General features: G+C 58.2%; 2 protein-coding genes across 10 annotated transcripts; one reads left to right on the forward strand and one right to left on the reverse strand.

Annotated features, from left to right (window-relative positions):
• Positions 1-337: 337 nt before the first annotated feature.
• Positions 338-3801, reverse strand: LRCOL1 (leucine rich colipase like 1). Of its 7 annotated transcripts, XM_082700012.1 has the most exons (6): positions 3486-3801; positions 2064-2189; positions 1837-1962; positions 1493-1615; positions 600-693; positions 338-514 (listed from the first exon to the last, which is right to left on the reverse strand). In XM_082700012.1, exons 1-6 carry the CDS (start codon positions 3573-3575, stop codon positions 465-467), a joined length of 609 nt encoding a protein of 202 aa, XP_082556138.1. In that variant the 5' UTR covers positions 3576-3801; the 3' UTR covers positions 338-464. The 7 variants fall into 7 exon arrangements, 5 of the variants coding, with proteins under 5 accessions (XP_082556138.1, XP_082556140.1, XP_082556137.1 ...); XR_014303015.1 differs by lacking the exon at positions 600-693 and having other exon boundaries at positions 1091-1615; positions 1837-1900; XM_082700014.1 differs by lacking the exon at positions 600-693.
• A 12311-nt stretch (positions 3802-16112) lies between these two features.
• On the forward strand, positions 16113-20525 carry P2RX2 (purinergic receptor P2X 2). Of its 3 annotated transcripts, XM_082699284.1 has the most exons (12): positions 16113-16337; positions 16445-16580; positions 16673-16744; positions 16845-16920; positions 16991-17087; positions 17241-17321; positions 17431-17569; positions 17958-18088; positions 18259-18349; positions 18490-18555; positions 18645-18722; positions 18891-20525. In XM_082699284.1, the coding sequence occupies exons 1-12, from the start codon at positions 16162-16164 to the stop codon at positions 18993-18995; spliced, it is 1248 nt and encodes a 415-aa protein (XP_082555410.1). In that variant the 5' UTR covers positions 16113-16161; the 3' UTR covers positions 18996-20525. The 3 variants fall into 3 exon arrangements, with proteins under 3 accessions (XP_082555410.1, XP_082555409.1, XP_082555411.1); XM_082699283.1 differs by having other exon boundaries at positions 18645-20525; XM_082699285.1 differs by lacking the exons at positions 16673-16744; positions 16845-16920 and having other exon boundaries at positions 16113-16269; positions 18645-20525.
• Positions 20526-20743: the final 218 nt, after the last annotated feature.

Here is a 20743-nt window from a genome sequence, read left to right on the forward strand (position 1 = left end):
GGAAGGACGAGTGACCCAAGGAAGTGGGAGCCCCTCCAGGGCGACCTCAGCTCCCAGCTGCTCCTGGCGGCCCCTTTTCAGTTTGGACGGACTGACCGACTGTCTCTACTTGCAAGGACAAGAGGCGTTTGTGCATGGGGAGGGGCTCCGCCTCGGGTCTTAAACGCTGCAGCTCTGGCTCTTTCCCTTCCCAGTGAGACTCGATCTCTGACTAGTCGCGCATCCTCAGGAAGGCAGCCTTGGACGTGACCCAAGCGGGTGCCACTACGCCACGGCTCCACATTGTTTTTCCCTTTGTTGTCTGAAAACAAAAATGGATGCGACAAAACACGCCGGGTGAGTCAGCAGGTGTTTATTGGTGGGAAGGTTCTGGGAGCCGCAGTTTGTCCCCGGACACGCGCACGGTCTGCCTCAGGAGCTCCCCGCTGGGAGAAGGGACAGACACGTCCGCCGCCTCCAGGTCCTCACAGCCGGGAGAGAGCAGCGTGGACCCGAGAGCCAAGCTCCCCTGTCACTGAAGGACCAAGTGAGAGAAAGTGCCACATGCACGGGGGAGACAGGTGCCTCACAGCTCTCGCGCCCCTCGGCCATCAGCTCGCCTGCGGCCAGGGCAGCCGTGGGAGCCCAGCAGGGAACAGTTTCCGGGAGCACCCGCTGTGCCCGGGGCTCCTCGAGGAGCCAATGGCACCGCACCTGGCGAGATGGGGTTATGGGCTCAAGAATTGGGGAGACAGAGACCCCTTTACCATCAGAAAAAAGTTACCGATCCCAGCCTCAAGCCAGGCGCCTGCACACCCACACAACACTGCACCCCCGAGTTCTCTCCGCAGCCCCCCAGCCCGACTCCAGCTGCTGTGGCCCCCACCCTTCTCCAAGCTCCCGCTCCCTTGTCTCCGGCCGCACCCCTCAGGCCTTCGCTGTCTCTGACTCCCCCACCTCCGTCCCCATCTCCGTCCCCATCTCCGTCTCCACGCCCACCACTCTGTCCGCCACCCCCACCCTGGTCTCCGTCTGCCCAGGTCCCATGTGCGCCCCCCCCACGACCCGTCTGCAGGGCAGGGGCGCAGGTCTTGTGCCCTAGGAGGCTGACCTCTGTCCTTGCGGTTTTAGGGTTACTGTTCCGCTCTCCCAAGGGTCCAAAAGGAGCGGAGGGAAGGAGAGCGCGGGCCGGAGTCCTCCCCCCGCGGGCCGCCCTTCCTCAGCCCACCGCTGTGAATCCTGATGCTGCCCCCGCTCGGGGCTCACCCCGCAGCCCCGCAGCTAACGGGGCCCTTCCCCAGGCGCGCGGCACCTGCTTCCCACGGGGACCCTGACCGCGGGGCCCGGTCCCCCCAGGGCCTCTTTCCTTTCCGGTTAAGGAAAACGGACCCGGAGGCCGCCGGCGTCAGCCCCTCCCGGAAGGGGGCGCCCCGCGGGTGTGGAGACCCGGGCCCCCTCGCGGGCCGCCGGCCTCGGGCGCCGCGGGAAGCCCCTCCCGGGGGCGGGCGCTCACCAAGGGCAGGCACTGCGCCAGGAGGCCGCTCCGGCGGACGCAGCGGGGACAGCTGACCTCGCTGAGCGCGATGCAGCACTGGCTCCGGCACTCCCGGTGGTGGCCGCAGCGGGCGCCGTCGGGCTGCGGGCGCAGAGCGGGCTCGGCTCCGGCCCCCGCCGCCCCCCGCCGCGCCCCCGCCGCGCCCCGCACCCCCGCCCCCCGCCGCGCCCCGCCGCGCCCCCCCGCCGCTCTGGCCCCCGCCGCGCCCCGCCGCCCCCCGCCGCGCCCCCCCGCCGCTCTGGCCCCCGCCGCCCCCCGCCCCGCCCCCGCCGCGCCCCGCCGCGCCCCGCCGCGCCCCTCACCCTGCGCCAAGGCGTGCACTGCAGGAAGATGCCCCGGGGCCTGCAGAACGTCTGCGAGCTGGCGCTGTTGGTGACGCAGCAGCTGCTGCGGCACTCGGCGTGGTCAGAGCACGGGTCCCTGTTGGGCTGCGGGGACACCGAGCGCCCGCGCTCCCCACCGGCCCCTCCCCCGCCGCCCGCGGCCCTGCCCGCCCCGCCCCTCGCGCCGCCCCCCTGCCCGCTCGCACCTTCCGCCTGGGCAAGCACTGGAGGAAGAGGGTCTTGGCGGCGCAGAAGGCCTGCGGGTTGGGGCTGCTGGGGACGCAGCAGCGGCTCTGGCACTCGGAGTGGTCGCTGCACGCTTCTCCCGTCCTCTGCAAAGCCGGGCACCGTCTCGCGGCCGCCCGCCAGGGCTTCCCCGTCTCCGAACACCCACCCCTTCTTTCTGCGTCCCTTCAGGTTTCCTGGAATATTCCCGACCCGGCGGGTTCGGTGGCCGATGGGGTGAGCGGGAGCCAGAGGACAGGGAGAGGAAGGGAGCTGACGTCGGCCGCGCCTGTCGTGAGCCACGTGGGCAGCAGGGTAAACCGAGGCACAGGCTCAGAGAGGGCAGGTGCCTCCTCGGGGGTCACAGAGTCCGCCCGGAGCTGTGGCCGGGGTCCCATCCACCCCCTGAAGGCCACCTGCTCCCCAGGCCTTTGATCCAAGTTTTCAAACTTCAGGTCTCAAAATTCCTCTGCAAACTCAAAAACTTACTAAGGCGCCCAAAGCTGGTGTCCGTGTGGGTTCTTGCTAACGACTTTAGAAGTTTTACATGTTTATGCGGAAACCTATTTAAAAATAGGCTCCCTGTCCCGTGTTAACATAAAGAGCAACTTTTTATGAAAAATCGGTCTATTTTCCAAACTAAAGGAAACACGCTGACTCCCGCCTGCCTTCCCGAGACCCGGGGCCCACCCAGGGCTAGTCAGAGCAGGCTGAGTGCGGGGCGCCCCCCAGCAGGGCCTGAGGAACGGAGCACAGGGCGCCTGATGCCTCCACACTGGAGACTCACTCACTGGCGTTCACACACTGAGAACTTCTGTTTGGTTTGGTTTTGAAGATCTTAATAAAACGGAAGCTCGGAAGGCACCTGGGGACCAGGGCCTGGAGCCCAGCGAGGTGGCTTTTCAGGTGAGAAGCGGCCAGATGGGGAAGCTCACTCCTGGCCTGGGGCACTGAGGTCGCTCCTGGGCCATGACCCAGCGCCAGGCTGCAGGACCCAAGCTCCCCTGCCTCACGTGGGGCCCCGAAGCCCCGGCCTCCCGCGGGCTGCCTGCCATGCAGTGGGTGCTGTGGACGTGGAGGGACTGGTGCCCTAGGGGGGTGAAGAGTCAGCGCACGCACTCTCACGTTGCCCACACCCCTCCCAGCAGAGACGCTTTCTCGGCCCCCAACCCACCCCCACCGTGCTGCCATCTGGCCTGGATTTGGTGTTGGGGTCCTGGGCACCAGAATCAGCCATCCTGGGGGCCCCAGGGCTGGGGAGGAGGATGTGCTCCCAGGCACCCTCCTTTCCAGCCCCCAGACCAGACTCGTGGGGGCAGACACTGCAAGGAAGGAGCCCGGATTCCCAGAGAGCCCGCATGAGGCCGCGTCCACGGGTGCAGTGCCACGGGGTGTCCGCTGACCTTATTGAACAGGAACAAGCTCTTGGGCTTCCAGGCCATGCTCATGGGCAGCAGCAACAGCAGCAGCAGCAGGCGCCTGGCACACGCCATTGGGCTTGTGGTTTGTGGACGCCCCAGACGGCCATCCCTGCCCCCACGGCACCCGCGTGGGCACCTGCTTCCTGCCGTCCGTCCCAATCTTGCCTTTGCAAAGTAGAATTTTTTTAATTAATAACTAATAATTATTTTCTAGAGCAGCTTTAGGCTTCCAGAAAAATCGTGCATCAAGTACAGAGAGTTCTTCTGCAGCCCCGCTTCCCCCGCCTGTCTCCTCTTATTAACCGGTGTGGGCGGGGTTGGCAGGGAGCAGTCAGCTGAGGGTGATACATTGTTACAACCACAGGCACAGCTTCCCCAAGGGGAAGCTGCTTGTGCTGGAAATTCTGGGGTTGGACATATGGCACCAGATTAGCACAACAGTGTTTCCACTGCCCTAAAACCCCTGGGCTCCGCGAGTTCCTCCTTGCCCAGGAAACTCTGGCAGACACAGATCTTTGAGGGGATCTTCTTAGGGCCTGTCCTTGTGCCTTTCCCCCCGTGTGCCGAGTTGGAACCCTACAAAGCAGCCCTTCCAGACCCGCTTCCTTCACTCCCTAAAACTCATTTAAGGTTCCTCCAAGTATGTTCTACAGCTTAATGGCAAATCTCTGTTTATCACTGAGTGGAAAATGAATTCTCAACACCCCTTTCTCTGGGGAACACTTGTGCCTCTCTGAGTTAAACAGGAGCCTCTCTGCTGCTAGAGAGCTCCCGTGGGTCCCTCACTGCTCAGCCCCTGCCAGTCCAGCTCCTGTCTCCCTGGGTAGGGCAGGACACCCAGGCCCCAGCCGTCCCTGTCCCCACGCTGGGGTGGAGCGCCTGCAGCAGCTGCAGGGCACAGGTGACTCTCCCGGCCTGGATCCAGGAGGGATGGCCAGGAGGTCCAGGTCAGCCTCAGATCTAGCCTGAGCTGCCACCACCCTAACGGGGTTATTTGGCTCGCTATTCATAAAGCTGACGGCTTGGTCTCCAATTTTGCCCCTTTGCTCTTGGGGTGCCTCGGTGGCTCAATTTGTTGGGCATCTGCCTTCGGCTCAGGTCATGATCTCAGTGTTCTGGGATCGAGTCCTGTGTCGGGTTCCGGCTGAGCAGGGAGCCTGCTTCTCCCTCTGGCTCTGCCTGCCGCTGCCCTGCTTGTGTTCTCTTGCTCTCTCTCAAATAAATACATTCTTTTTTAAAAAATTAAATAATAAAGTAAACAATTCAGTGGTCTTTAGCACACTTTTAAAAAAGATTTATCTTAAAAATTTTATTTATTTGACAGAGATCAGAAGTGGGCAGAGAGGGGCGCCTGGGTGGCTCAGTGGATTAAAGCCTCTGCCTTCAACTCGGGTCATGATCCCAGGGTCCTGGGATGGAGCTCTCTGCTCGGCAGGGGGCCTGCTTCTCTTCCTCTCTCTCTGCCTGCCTCTCTGCCTACTTGTGATCTCTCTGTCAAATAAATAAATAAAATCTTAAAAAAAAAAAAAAGAAGTAGGAAGAGACAGGCCCCTGAGATCATGACCTGAGACAAAGGCAGAGACTTAACCCACTGAGCCACCCAGGCGCCCCCAAAATATTTATTTTAGAGCGAGCAGCCACGGGAGCCCACGTGGGGGAAGGAGCAGAGGAAGAGAAACTCCCCAGCAGACCGCCGGCTGAGCTGGGCTCCATCTCACGACCCTAAGACCATGACCGGAGCCAAAACTAAGAGTCGGGCGCTCAACCAACTGAGCCCCCCAGGCACCCCGATCTAGTATGTCCTTAATGTTGTGTGACCATGTCCTCTTTCTAGTTCCAGAACATTCCATCATCCTATAGCACCACCCGGAGTCCATCAGTTCTTTCTGGTGTCTTCCAGAGGTCAGAGCCTCTGGGGAGCATTCTGACACCGAGGCCTCAAATCCCAACACGTTGTGTCCCAAAGCCCCACGGGTGCAGGAGCCCCACGAGTGCAGGAGTAGGTGCCCCCCCAACCCCAAACCTCTGGCCTCAGGCCTGTTTCCTGCTCACTCTCCCCACCTCCCACCCCGTCCATGTTCTAGAACCTCTCCTCGAATTTGTCTTCCTGCACCCTTGACAGTGCTCCCCGCAGGACGGCCAGCCCCCAACCCAGGGCCCACGAGCCTCAAACTCAGACCTGCCTTGAGTTCCTGTCCCAGGTTCCCTCTGTTTGCTGCAGGGCCTTGGGGGGACGCTGAGCCTTTCTGGGACCTTGTTTCCCTGTGTGTGAGGTGAGGCGTGGGCTCCCACCATCCCACTGGTGTCCCCTGAGCCTCTGGTTTCCAGATGATTTAGGGAAGCCGTGCTCTTCTCTCCTTTTGTTCCTTCCTGGGGTCACTTGTGCTGCAAAGCACGTGGAATCCTATTTGCTAAGCTTCCCAGACCGTTCGGGTCCCAAGGCCGGGAACATTCCAGACTGCGAAACAAGTCCTCCCTGGGGGGCTGGTCCGGCTGGGCACCAGGAATTCAGAAGCACAGAATCCCCCCAGGGAGAAAGGCAGCCGCACAGTGGCTGTGTGCCTGGAGGGGCCGCAGATGGAGGAGGAGGGCCCAGTAGCCGAGCAGGAAGGGGGAAGCCAGCGGAGCGGCCCGGGGCTGCCCGGGGACGCCTGGTTGGGGGCGGGCGGCCAGTCAGGAAGGTCATGAGGAGCCAGAGCCAGGCAGGGGTGCTGGGCAGGGAAGGGGCCTCAATGGCACGTCCGTCCACTCAGCAGAGGCGCCGCTGCTCTGGCGTCGGACGCTGGTGTTTCCCCAGAGCACGGACAGCACGAGTCCTCTCAGCACCCATCAGCTTCACAGAAACACCCAGAAAGGAGCTGCTGCTCACGTGAAGTGCAAGTCCCCCTGAGGGCGAACTCAGCAACAGGAGACATCTCCGAAAGGCAAGGGGAGGCTCACCGCTCACCATTTGCATCACAAAACTGCCAGTGGCGGGGGACTTGGCCAGAGTCTGCGTTTTGGCTTTCTGTCCTCTTGTACTCACTTTCTCTGGGGCGGACCCGAGCTCACACACAGCGGCATGGCTGGACCCTCTCACTCACCAGCTCTGCTGACTGGTTTCAGGAGAGACACAGGCACGGGGAGCCTCTCGGATCTGCGGTCGCCGGACCCTGCCAGCCTGGGAGGCAGAGCGCCGGAAAGCCGCGCACGCCTCGCTCTTCCACTGTTGACCCCCCAAAAGCACTTCACAGTCTGTTTCAGTGCGTGGTACTGGTGGTTACATGTCTTCCCCTCAGAGACGCAGCGGCGATGTCTGCGTGGGGGTCCACCTGCTGGCGGCCGGCGAGGTATGGGGGGAGGAGGGGAGGGTCCCGCACGTTCCCAGCACAGCGCATGGCAGCCTTGAGCACGGCCTTCCAGGGCGCCCTCCGCGCGGCTGCTCTGACGCTGCCCACCCGGAGGCTCCTGCCACCATTTTGCAGACCCCCAGGAGCCCGAGGTCAGACCACACAGAAATAGCCCTTAGAAGGTAGCCAAGTGTCTCCACGGTTCAAGGCCAGACCCACCTTTTTGGGCCGGACTGTCCATGAGAGAGGAACCCGGGTGCCCAGATGCAACGGCCAACTGCAGTCTGTCAGCTGGCCCTGGATGACCAGCCCTGGGCCGGCGATGGGGCTTCCCCAACGCAGGACCAGCCTGAGACGCCAACTGTGCCCCTCAACCACTCATGTGGGATGTCTACACCAGTCCCTAGGGCTTCGCAACACATCGACGCGGTGGGCGGGTCGACCACGGATATTGGTCCCTTGCCATCCTGGAAGGCTGGGTGTCCAGACCCAGTCGTGGGCAGGGCCCTCCCCTCCAAGGCCCCTCTCGTGGGGCGCAGACGCATGGGCTCCCTGCGCTGAGCTGAATCCCACTCCGCTGACCACGGCCCCAGTGTTTTCCCGGGGCTCCAGGCACGGTGGGAGGGGTGCAGGAGCCCATTCTGCCCCCTGCCTGCCGGTCAAAGCTCTCAGGTGCCCTGAAGCACAAGTCCTGGAGAAATGACACCAGTGATGGGCGGGAAAACATCTTGAAGATAAACGTCGAATCCATAGTCATTATGTGAATTCTGAAAGTCCTGCTTCCATTCCTATCAACCCTAATGCTGGAAGTATCGCAAGTACATAATAGCTAAATTTGAATCACAACTTGAACATTTTATTTCATTATTTTTTTAAAGACTTCTATTCATTTATTTGCCAGAAAGAGACACAGCGAGAGAAGGAACACAAGCAGGACAGTGGGAGAGGGAGAGGCACACTCCCTGCCGAATAGAGAGTCCGATGTGGGGCTCGAACCCAGGACCCTGGATCGTGACCTGAGCTGAAGGCAGAGGCTTAACGACGGAGCCACCCAGGTACCCCACCACTTGAACTTTTAGAACGTCAAACTTGCTGTGTTCTTTTTGCTGCTTAAACAGGGGTAAAAACCTTATGGTCTCAGACCTTCTTGTGGGCCCTTGAGAAGTTCAGAGCCTGGCTTAGAAAATTGGGCCTGATGTGTCCAATCCATCCAACAGTCCGCACCCCACGGACACACCGTCCACACGGAGCAGCTCCAGCCCTCCGCCGTCCACAGAAGCCAAGAGGGGAGCAGCCCCAGGGTGCAGGATGAAGGGTCCATCCATACAATGAAATAGGATCCACCTGCAGAAGGAAGAGACTTCCGACACCGGCCGCCCATGGAAGGACGCAGAGGACACGGTGCCGAGGGAAAGAGGCCAGAACCAGAAGGACAAATGTGGAGGAGGATCCCGGTTACCCGAGGCCCCAGAGCCGTTGGGCTCCTAGAGATGGAGCGGATGGTGGGTGCCAGGGGCTGGCTGGCGTCTGTGTTTAGTGGGGACAGAGCATCGGTTTGGGAAGACGAGAGAGTCCCGGATCCGGATCGGGTGGCAGCTGACAACACTGTGATGTGCTTAATACCCGCGAACTGCACCATTACAGACTACGATGGTGAAATGTTTACGTGAAGGGAAACTTCCCACGGGAATCAAAGGCCACAGGTCCCCACCTCACCAGCCCTGGAGGAAGACTAGTTCCTGAACTTGAAGAACTGGCATTCTTTTTTCTTTTTTTCCAAAGATTCTACTTATTTATGTGACAGACAGAGATCACAAGTAGGCAGAGAGGCAGGCAGACGGGGAAGGGGAAGCAGGCTCCCCGCTGAGCAGAGAGCCCGATGCGGGGCTCCATCCCAGGACCCCGAGATCATGACCCGAGTGGAAGGTAGAGGCTTAACCCTCTGAGCCACCCAGGCGCTCCTACAACCAGCATTCTTGACCCCCACTTCTGTTAAAATACTCCTTTATGGGGCGCCTGGATGGCTCAGTCAAGTGAATATCTGCCTTCAGCTCAGGTCATGATCTCAGGTTCCCGGATCAAGTCCCACATCGGGCTCCCCGCTGGGCAGGGCATCTGCTCCTCCCTCTCGCTCTGCCCTTCCCCCCACCGGTGCATGCTCGCTCTCCCTCAAATAAATAAATTCTTTTAAATATATATATATATATATATTCTTTTATTTTTTAAATAAACATTTATAGACTTTATTTATTTATTTGAGGGACAGAGAGAGCACAAGTAGACGGAGAGGAAGGCAGAGAGAGGGGGGAAGCAGGCTTCCCACTGAGCAGAGAGCCCAGGGAGGGACTCCATCCCAGGACCCCGGGATCACGACCCGAGCCGAAGGCAGATGACTAACGACTGAGCCACCAGGCGCCCCTATATATTCTTTTATAGGAGTCTCTTTTCTTGGATGTTTGTTTATGGCTGTCTCAGACCAGACATCTGTCCACAGGCTTTCCTTCCAACCCCAACATCAGGTGTGACTCCACAGTATCTCAGTCTGGCAAGTAAAACTTGATGCAAACCTCACCAAAGAGTAGGGATCCCATTATATTATTCCCAGAACCATGACTGCCATAAACCCCTTACGCGGGAGCCTTACCCTCCGTGTGACTTTTGCTGTCTCTGAGCAAAGGCGGCGTGCCCCGCACCAGGACCACTCTGCACTCCTCCACGCAGAGGAGCAGGCCACAGGGGGAAATGTGCCAGACAGCACAGTCCTTGCAGAAAATCTCTCCCCGAAGTTGATAACTGCCCAAGCGTTCCATGGTCCTGCCTTTTTATCCTAGGCCCCGACGGCTCCTCCGTGGAGAAGTGGGACCAGCCAAGCCATGATTCCAGAAAAGACTCCAACTGGTGAGGGAGAACCAGGACGGAGGCCAAGAGAGCCCAGGGCAAAGTCAGGGGATCTCCTCTCCTACTGCGCCTGTCCCCCCTTCCACCCCACGGGGAGACTTTCGCCACTCTGCAGGAGGGACCGCATGTCGGCGGGCATGGCAGGGCCACACGGGAGTGGGAGCCAGCCAGGAATCCTGGCCGAGCCACCGCAGCAACCCCAGCTTCCCCTGCTCTCCCCACTTCCAATTCAGGACCAGCCAAATCACGTCCCCCAACCAATCAGGGGGCGTGCCCCCTCTCCCCTCGGGGCACCTCCACCACCTTCTAGACCTCCAGCATCTTCCCCTGTGGGTCTGCGGGTCCCACCTGGAGGCTGACTCCCAAGCCTGGATAAAGGGCCTGTGTGTCCTCACTGGCTGGTGGGGGGGTCTTCATCTATTTCTGCAGACACCGTTCATTCCATAACCGTTTGCGGACGTACTCACTGCCGACTAGCCGCCAGGCTCTGAGCCGCGAGGGCTGAGTGCCCCCTCCCCACCCCCCACCCACCTGAGCACCTAGTCTAGTTGACCCAAAGGTCGTGTCAACCAACAGACGGTGCAGAACGAGGCAGAGCGCTGCAGGGCGAGCTGGGGCTGCCAGAGCCAGGAAGGGGCGAGTGGGGCGAGCAGGCGAGCGGAGGACGTGCGGGTGGGAGGCTCAGGCCGGGAAAGTGGGCACCGCAGCGGCTCCGGAGGGGCACTCCGGGCAGGGGCAGCGCTGGAGCAGGGACGCACAGGGACTGGGGTGCTTACCGCCCTCTCTCAGACCCTGTGGGCGGGCGGCGCAGAGGGAGCGGTTTTCTCTCCATCGAGTCCCCGCAGGGTCGGTCAGCCGGTCGTGCGCGGGCCGCGCGGCCCTGAAGACGCAGGAATGCATGGAGTCCGGGGGTCCGGGGGTCCAGACGCAGCAGCAGCGGGGGGGGGGGGAGGCTGTGATGCGCATGGGGCTTCTATTAGGGGCGGTCGGCTTTCTAAACTCCGACTGTGGTGTTTGCACAACCCTGTGAAGATACTAGAAACAGTGAGTGCCACACTCCAAATGGGTAAATCATTTGGCATGTAAATTTGATCTCCATAAAGCTGTTTAGAAAAGGAAATCTATTCTTGCTTTTATACTGAACCTTTAACTTGGTTGTTTTTACATTGTTATGCTTTTATTCTATTCTTGCCTAGAGTAGTATTTCCTGCTAACCAAAGGTTTTAGAATTCAATTGAATAACAATTTTTCACTTGTAAAATTTCACTTGTAAACTTTTTCACTTGAAAAACTATTAGGAAACTCAGTCCTCCTGAGACTAATTTCTTTAACTTATTTAAAAATATTATGTGGGTGCCTGAGTGGCTCAGTCTTTAAGCGTCTGCCTTTGGCTCAGGTCACGATCCCAGGGTTCTGGGATCGGGCCGCGCCCTGGGCTCCCTGCTCAGCAGAAAACCTGCTTCTCCCTGTCCCTCTGCTATCCCCACCTCGCATGCATGCTCTCTCTCTCAAATAAATAATTAATAATAAATGTAAAGTATTATGCAAATCATAAATGTTAATGGACACTGTGGCTGTCCTTACAAGGTCCGCGACTAGGGTCCCCCCGGGTTTTTTCCAGCCTGGGGAGTTTGCATTAAGTGTTTTCATTTTGTTGATTTTTTTCAGTAAACAGGTTTTTTTCTTTCTTTCTTTCTGTCGTTCCTTCTTCTTCTTTCCCAACGTGGGGCTTGAACTCACGATCAAGTCACATGTTGTACCAACCAAGCCTGCCAGCGGCTCCCATTTGATTTCTTCATTTTCTTCCCAGCAGATTTCCAGACACCCCGCATGAACGTCCCGGTAAGCACTCGGAGTCTCCCAGACCCAGGCAAACAGAATGCGTTCTAGTAACCGGAATCTTCCCAGGGGCCTGGCCCCTCCTTTCGGCCTGCCCTGCAGCCCTAATGACACAGGGCAGGCGACTCATCTCTAGAACGGAAATCAATACATCCTGGGACCAATGCGAGATTGTGTAACACCTTTCTCTTCCGAGAAAAGACGAGGAAGACCCGCCGCATGCAGAAGACAAAATGCCCGAGCTTCTCCAGCGGCGAGGCGCGCCGCAGAGCCGAGATGCTCTTTCTGTCGGTCTGTCCTCGTCACTGGAATTCAGCGGTCTCCCCCAAACTGTTCAGACACCTCCCCCTAAAGTCATTGTGCCTGGGACCCCACAAGCCACACCCACCTGCAGACACAAGCCTTTGCTCAAATCAGATCATTTTCTTCAGTTACTCATCACTTTGTGTCTTTCTTTCTGCAGCCCCGTGCCCCAGGCTCTCGACGGTCCTCTTGCTCTGGAGCACCCCTCTGGGTGCTCCACTGGGAGTCAGTGGTGCTCCCTCCACTTGGCCTCCGGGACGAGCTATTCTCTTTCGGCTCACCGGTCTGAACCACGATGGGATGGAGAAGAGTCTGTAATCCTCTCAGCACACCGCTTTGCTCTGGCTGAAGCTGCTGGTGGTGGGGCCAGATGTTGAGTGAGGACATGTGCCCCTCCTGCTGGGTGGGATCAGGCAGGTCACTGCACCAGACACACGCAGTGACCAGCCCCCCCGGCCAGCGGTAAAGCCATGTCCCCTATGCTCCTGTAACCCATGGTGGACAGAGTGACCAGCTCCTCCCCTCCAAGGCATGGAGACCCTCTCTGCCAACTCCAGCAGCTTGGCCCAGGGACAGGCCAACACCCCAGGGCAAGGTCTCTGTCATCCCCAGGCCACAGGCAACGGGGAGCAGTGGTCCATCGCACCCAGGACCCAGGCAGCACCACGACCCACCCCCTGCACCCAGCCCCCGGCCTCACCTATCTGCTTTCCTCTCTGTAGACGGTCCCGTTTGGGAGACTGTGTATAAATGGGCTCATCCAACAGCTGTCTTCACGGATGAGCTCCTTTCCCTTAGCGTAGTGTTTTCTAGGCTCACCTACGCTGTTGTAACGTATGAAACACAGAAGGTGCTTGTTTCCATTTCTTGTAGAATTCTACTCCATTGTATGGATAATACCACATTTTATTCATTCATTCATCAGTTGCTAGACATTTGGGCTGCTTCCAATCTTAGCCATTATGTATCATGCTATGAACATCGTGTTCCTCCGGGTATTCCATCCAGAGGTGGAATTGTGCACCCTGTGGTAAGTCTAAGTTTAAACCCTTTGGCTGCTACATTTTGACAGTCCCACAAACTGTAAGAAAGATGGGATTTTCCCACGTTCTTGCCAACATTTGTCCTGTCTTACCTGGTGGGGTGAAGTGATAGCTTCCCTCTGACTGATGATACTGAGTTTCTCCACGCACTTACTGGCCGTTTGTGTCTCTTCTTTGGAAAAATCTCTATTTGGATACTTTGCTCATTTTTAAAATCGTTATTTGTCATCTTGTTATAAATTGTGATTTTTTTTAAAGATACAAATCCTTATCACATGTGTGATTTGTAAATGTTTTCTCCCATTCTGTGGGTATCTTTTCACTTTCTCGATGGCGTCCTTTGGAGCACAGAAGTTTTTAATTTTGGTGAAGTCCAGTTATCTTTTTCCTTTTTTGCTTTTAACTTAGTTGTAATTTATATGAATTCATTGCCAAATCCAAGGCCACAAATATTTATTCCCATGTTTTCTTCTAAGAATTTTAAGATTTTGGGTTTGTTTGTTTTTTTAAGATTTCATTTATTTATTTGCCAGGGAGAGAGAAAGCGGCATGCACAGGCAGGGGAAGTGGCAGGCAGAGCAGGCAGGGGAGAAGGCTCCCGGCTGAGCAAGGAGGATCCCAGGACCCCAGGATCATGACCTGAGCTGAAGACAGGCACTTAACAGACTGAGCCACCCAGACGTCCCAAGGTTTTGTTTTTTACATATAGGTCCTTGATGCATTTTGAGTTAGTTTCCATGTATGATGTAAGATACAGGGTCTAACTTCATTCTTTTGCATGTGGATGCCCAGTTTCCCAGGACCAGTTATTGAAAGACTACTCCTTCCCATTAAATTATTTTGGTACTTGTCAAAAATTAATTATTTGTTCTATTTTACATATTTATGTTTTACTTCCTGGTTCTTGGTTCAATTCCATAAATCTGCATTTCTAGCCTTAACTCAATAAGGGAGAATGGCATTGCTGGGTCCTACAGGGACTTGTCTTCATTACTATAGCTTTGTGGTAAGGTTTGACCGTGGAGAGTACGAGTCCTCCAATCTGCTCTTCTTTTTTATTTATGCTTGTTTTATTTTTATTTTATTTTAATTTTTTATTTTTTATTAACATATAATGTATTATTAGCCCCAGGGGTACAGGTCTGTGAACCGCCAGGCTTACACCCTTCACAGCACTCACTGTAGCACATTCTCTCCCCAGTGCCCATCACCCAACCTCCCTGCTCTTCTTCATCAAGATTATTTCAGCAGCTCTGGGTCCCTTGCACTGCCATAAGAATTTTAGGATCAGCTCATCCTTTTCTGCACCTGGGACTCCAGTAGGGATTGTGGTGAAGCTGTAGATACATTTGGATTTAGTAACAAAAGAAAAAAAAAATAGACAAACTGATTTCATTGAAATTAAAGACTTCTGTGCATCAAAGAACATTACTAAAACAATGAAAAGATCACCTGCAATGGGGGAAAAACTTGCAAATCGTGTATCTGACAGGGGCCTGGTGTTCACAATATATAGAGAATTGTTACAAACCAGCAACAAAAAGGCAAACTAATTCTAAAGTCAGCACAAAATTAAATAGACGTTTACCTGAACAAGTTATACCATTTCCCCACTAGAATGACGAGTAAATGAGCTGAAACTAGCAAATGTCCCCGAGGATGTGCAGAGACTAGAACCCTCATACACGCTGACTCCCACAAAGGTGGTGCAGCTGCTTGGAAGACAGTACAGGGATTCCTCACAAAGTAAAACACAGGAGTACCGTGTGACCCGGAAACCCTATACACCCAAAGAATTTAAAATAGCTGTTCAAACTCGTACTTGGACACAAATGTTCATAGCAGCAGGAGTTACAAGGGCCAAACAGTGAAACACCCAAACGTCTGTGAAAGGAGGAGCAGATAAATTGTGGGACAATCCCTCGCTGGAATATTATTCTCCCATAAAGAGGAGTTAAGCACTGGTACGTGCGACCACCTGGATGGACCTTGGAGACGTGCCCTGGGAAAGAAAGCAGACACAATGTGGACAATATTGTATGATTCCACTATAGGAAATCTCCTAAAGAGACAAATCCACAGGGAGGAGGAAAACAGGGAGTTTAGTTGGGCATGGTAACAATGTTTCCACGGTAGGAACAGTGGTTGCACAGTTAATTGAAATGGTTAATTAGGGGGCGCCTAGGTGGCTCAGTGGGTTGAAGCCTTTGCCTTTAGCTCAGGTCATGATCCCAGAGTCCTAGGATCGAGCCCCACATCGGGCTCTGTGCTCAGCAGGGAGCCTGCTTACTCCTCCTTCTCTGCTTGCCTCTCTGCCTACTTGTGACCTCTGTCTGTCAAATAAACAAGTAAAATCTTTTTAAAAAATGGTTAATTAGATGCTAAGTGAACTTCACTTAGATAAAGTGTAAAAAATTTATCATTTTGTGACTATGATATCTGGGATTTGCTCCCAAATTATGAAATGGGGTGAAGGTATAAAACGTTTCAAGAAAAAGACAACTTTGGTTTGCAAAGATAACAGAAATGAATTGGAAGTGGATAAAAGCAGGCCGGCAGCCAAAGCGCACAGGTGAGGACTGGGGTCTGGACCCGAGGAGGGGGCTGGAGCTGAACGGCTCCTAGCGCATCCTAGATCCTGCAAAGGGGCTGTTGGGCAAAGCAAGGGCCCAACCCTGCCGGCAGGGAAGGTGAACACTTGCTGAGCAGCGGGGACCCGGTGGTGGTGGGGATCCAGGAATGCCTTCGGAAATCACCTCCTCCTACACCTTGAACTCCCACCCTGCACACCGCAGTGTCAGTCACCTGCATCTCCACCAAGCTGGGAAACTGTATCAAACACGGACGGCCCTTCAGGTTGGGCGCGCGCCACCGTGACACGCGGCCGGAGACTCGAGGAGACGCCGGGGCCGAGCCGCCTCCTCCGCCGCATCTCCACCGAGTCCCCCGAGGGCACTGCGTCCTCCCCAGGGACGTGCGGGCCTCGGTGCGTCCTCGGGCCCTCGCCGAGCGCGGTGGGGTGCAGGCTGCCGGCTCGGCTCTGCCTACTCCGGGCCCACCTGCCGGCACCTGCCAGGTGCGCCCCCGCGCGCTCCGAGCCCGGCCCGGGCGGGGTGGGGTGGGGCGGGGCGGGGAAGGGCGGGGCGCCACAGGCCACGCCCCGGGGCGGTGCCGCGGGGCTCCCCTGCCCGCGCCCCTAGCCCGCAGGGTGCGCGCCGCGCCGCGCCCCTGGCGGAGCTGCGGGACATGGAGGCCGCCGAGCCCAAGCCCCCCGCAGGGGCGGACGCGGCCAGGCGCCTGGCCCGCGGCTGCTGGTCGGCGTTCTGGGACTACGAGACGCCCAAGGTGATCGTGGTGAAGAACCGGCGCCTGGGCGTCGTGTACCGCGCGGTGCAGCTGCTCATCCTGCTCTACTTCGTGTGGTGGGTGCGGCTGGGCCGGGGGCGCGGGGACGCCGGGGCCCGAAGCCGCGGGGAGCGGCGGGGGAGGGTCCCGGGTCGCCTCCAGAGCGGCAGTGCCCGTCCCGCAGGTACGTGTTCATCGTGCAGAAGAGCTACCAGGACAGCGAGACGGGCCCCGAGAGCTCCGTCATCACCAAGGTCAAGGGCATCACCTTCTCCGAACACAAAGTGTGGGACGTGGAGGAGTACGTGAAGCCCCCCGAGGTGCGTCTGCCCGCCCCGCGCCCCCCCCCCGAAGGAGCGAGGGGTGCCTGCGGCGCACGCCTCGGCCGACCATCCCCTCTTTCTGAGCCCAGGGAGGCAGCGTGTTCAGCATCATCACCAGGATTGAGGTCACACCCTCCCAGACCCTCGGAACCTGCCCAGAGGTGAGGCCAGGTGGAGGGCAGAGCTGGGGCTGACGGAGGGGAGCCGGCTGTGCCTGCCCCAGAAGCTGTGGGGATCCTCACCAAGCTGTCTCCTGCCTAGAGTATGAGGGTCAGCAACGCCACCTGTGACTCGGACGTGGACTGCGTGCCCGGGCAGCTGGACATGCTGGGAAACGGTCAGTGCGCGCGCGACGGCGGTGGGATGGGTTGGCGCCCCTTGTACCCTGAGCACGTATCTGCCCGCAGGCCTGCGGACTGGGCGCTGCGTACCCTACTACCAAGGCTCAGCCAAGACCTGCGAGGTGTCCGGCTGGTGCCCGGTGGAAGACGGGGCCTCTGTCAGGTGTGCACCTGGTGACCCCTCCTGCCCAAGCCCCAGCTGACAGCCCAGCACTACTCTGTTCCACTCCTTTCTCTCCTCACTGAGCAGAGCCGTGGTGTGCTGGGTGGGGGACTGGGGTGGGAGACTAAACACATCCAGTCTGTGCCTCCTCAGCCAGTTTCTCGGCAAGATGGCCCCAAATTTCACCATCCTCATCAAGAACAGCATCCACTACCCTAAATTCCAGTTCTCCAAGTAAGAACCACGAGGGTATGGTGACAATGGGCTGAGGACGGGCGCTGCCTCCTGGGAGCGCGGGGTTTGTGGGTGCAGGGCACCTCCCGTTGCTGGGCCCTGTCTGCAGGGGCAACATAGAGCACAGGAAGGATGGCTACCTGAAGCGCTGCACGTTCGATGAGGTCTCTGATCTCTACTGTCCCATCTTCAAGCTGGGCTTCATTGTGGAACGGGCAGGGGAGAACTTCACGGAGCTGGCTCACACGGTGAGGGGGCAGCCGAGGCACAGTGGGGGGCCAGCTCTCCTTCCAGATGCGGACCCCTATTGCCAATGAAGGGTCTGCCCACTCCCTTTGCAGTCTTGGCCAGCCCTGGCCCTGTTCAGACAGATGAAGGAGAAACGTGATCAGCCAACCCATCTGGGCATGCATGGCTCCTGCTAAATTATTGACTCCTGGTCACATAGCTGGCCACTGCTGTCCCCTCATGCTTCAGCAGTGGGGCCCACCCAAGCACCCCAGCTCTCGGCCCTGAGCTGCCCCAGGTGCCCCAAGATGAGCACCCCATATGCAGTCTCAGGGCAGGACCCCATGGCCCTCAAGGGTCCTCTGTGTACCCTCCCTGACACCCATCTCTGTGTCCACTTCTGGGCAGGGTGGCGTCATTGGGGTCATTATCAACTGGGACTGCGACCTGGACCTGTCAGCGTCAAAGTGCAACCCCAAGTACTCCTTCCGGAGGCTTGACCCCAAACATGTCCCAGCCTCTTCTGGCTACAACTTCAGGTACCTTGGTCTTGGGATGCCTGGTTCCTCGTCTGCCCTGGCTGCTTCGAGATGACAGGGCAGGTGCTTGAAGGTTCAGGGCCTCCGGGGCTGGTGGAGTCTTGGAGCGTCCCGTGTTGGGCGATGGGTGGGCACCCACCACCGTGCTCCTCAGGGTCATGCTTTCCCAGGTTCGCCAAATACTACAAGGAAAACGGCAGCGCCACCCGCACGCTCATCAAGGCCTATGGGATCCGTATTGATGTCATCGTGCATGGACAGGTGAACCAGCCCGCCCTGCCTACTAGGGACTCGGGCAGGCCCCAGGACTGAGCTGGCACAGCCCCATCTCCCCCCCCCCCACCCTTGAGCCCCATTTGCCCCAGACCCCACAATCATCTAAGGCAGCCTCCCCTCCCAAGGCAGGGAAGTTCAGCCTGATTCCCACCATCATTAATCTGGCCACAGCACTGACCTCCATCGGGGTGGTAAGGAGATGCGTGCTGGGTATGTGGGGGCGTGGGGGCGGGGTGGAGGGGGGTGTCTCTTGGGCCCTCACATGTGGGTCTCGGCCCAGGGCTCCTTCCTGTGTGACTGGATCTTGCTGACGTTTATGAACAAGAACAAGGTGTACAGCCATAAGAAATTCGACAAGGTGTGCACACCGAGACGCTTCCCTGATAGCTGGCCTGTGACTCTGGCGCTTGTGTTGGGCCAGGCCCCTCCCCCACCCCACCCCTGCTCTGCAGACCCCGGCCAGGCCGGCCAAGCTCTGGCTGCCCCGTCCCCATGGCTTTGCCCCACCTCCGCCCCATCCAAGCAGATGGCGGACCCTCCCCAGCAGACGGCGGGACCAGAGCTGTGCACCTCCGGACCTTCCCAGCAGGACTCCACACTCTCAGACCCCCGAGGTCTGGCCCAGCTCTGAGCCCACCACATACCTTCCATGATGCTGTGTCGAAGGCTCTGCCTGGTGGGGCCCTGAAGCCTGTGGTCCCAAGAGACCCAGGCCCTGCTCCCCCGGCAGCCCACGGAGACCTGCACGCTGTGCCTGGGGGCCCTGCCCTCACACCTCGACACTGTGACTGGGAACCACAAGACCCCTGTGCAGTGGGCCAACACCATGTGCCTGGCCCCCTGAATTCCCCAGGGCCGGGGTGGAATGGGTCAAATTGCCTCTTTGTCCCCAGCTGACCTCCCTCCCAGGCTTCTCAGCCCTCCCCGCCCAGACCCTTTGCTTGCTTCATAGCCAAGAAACCACACATCCAGAATCCAATAAACCTGTGAGCAGACCCTTGGGCCTTGTTTTTCAGGAAAAGTATCTTGAGGCCCTGAAGAGAAACACTTAGGGTCCTTGCGTGTGGGAGATGTGGGCACCCTTGGTCCTGACTTCCCTCTAACCAGCCTGGGTGCAGAGTGCACGGGCGCGTCTACCCCCACATCCAGCCAGGTCACGGTGACATCCGACCGTGGCGGGGTGCCGTGGGCAGAGGGAACCCAACTGCACCCAGCACCCACTCGGCAGTCAGCTTGCCTACCAGCTTTCTGAGGGTGGGTGTGTCACCCCAGACCCAGACCTCAAAATATGGGACAGGATGGGGACTCTGGAGGTGGAGGGGAGTCCGGGAGTAGGTGATGAGAGTCCCACTAAGGAAAACACTGGTTCTTGCTCCAAATACCTGTGCAAGCGCCCCAGGCCCTGCTTACAACAGGGCTGCGGGAAGGGCAGGAATGAATGCTTCGAGGGGGACGGACAAGGCAGGGCCAGGTTGAGGGGACGCACGGGCCGGCAGCAGCGGATGTGGCTTGCAGATAATTGGTTAGCACACCCGGACATGCCACAGCGGTCATTACATTCAGCGACTCTGCCTGGTGCCTGTCTGGCCAGGCCCCCCCCTTGAGGGGCTGCCAGAACTTGGCTGGACAGCGGTTTCCCTAGCAACGAGGACGGCAAACAGGTCTGAGGCAGCACGGGCACGCTTCCCACAGATCACCTCGCCTGGGATCCCATCGCTCCCAAGGTCCAGTGAGAGCTCAGACCCCGCCCAGGCCCCCAAGTCCCCAAGTCCAAGTGACACTGGCAGGTGGCCAGAGCCAGCCCTCCCACCTGCCCACACCCACCTGGGCCAGCAGTCACACACACCTGAGAAGCCCCCACCTAGCCCCCTGTCCGGACCCTTCTAATCCTCAGGGTAGGAGCCCAGTCCCCAGTGCCAGCAGCATCCTGGCTTACTGACATCCAGCTCTAGTTTTGCAGAAACTGGCTTTTCGAGTTGGGGCTGGACTGCAGCTCAGGGACCACGGCCAGGGGTTCAGGTTTCTCATTCTCAAGCAGGAGAGTCACCCTGGGGCCCTCAGCCGCCCCAAATGCCCCAGGCCCCAAGCTGGCCTCTGCAGTAGCCGCCCTGCTGCAGGGACAAGACGGGGGGCAGTGTGCAGGCCCTCCGCCCCACCCCCACCCCGCGCTGGGGCTCCTCTGGCTCTGCTTCCAGGAAGCCTAGTTAGCCCCCCCCCCCCAGCCCTAATTTGATTTAATCTCCATCTGGGGGCTGATGCAGGCTCTGTCCACCTTCCAGCCAGTGTCGGGTTTCTCGTGGCCGCAGGGCCTAGACACACCCAAAGCGCAGTACCCACGGGCCAACGCACTCGGCTGGACCGATGTCCGCTGCTCCTCCT

Source organism: Mustela nivalis (assembly GCF_964662115.1).
Source record: "Mustela nivalis genome assembly, chromosome: 14".
Taxonomy (NCBI): Eukaryota; Metazoa; Chordata; class Mammalia; order Carnivora; family Mustelidae; genus Mustela; species Mustela nivalis.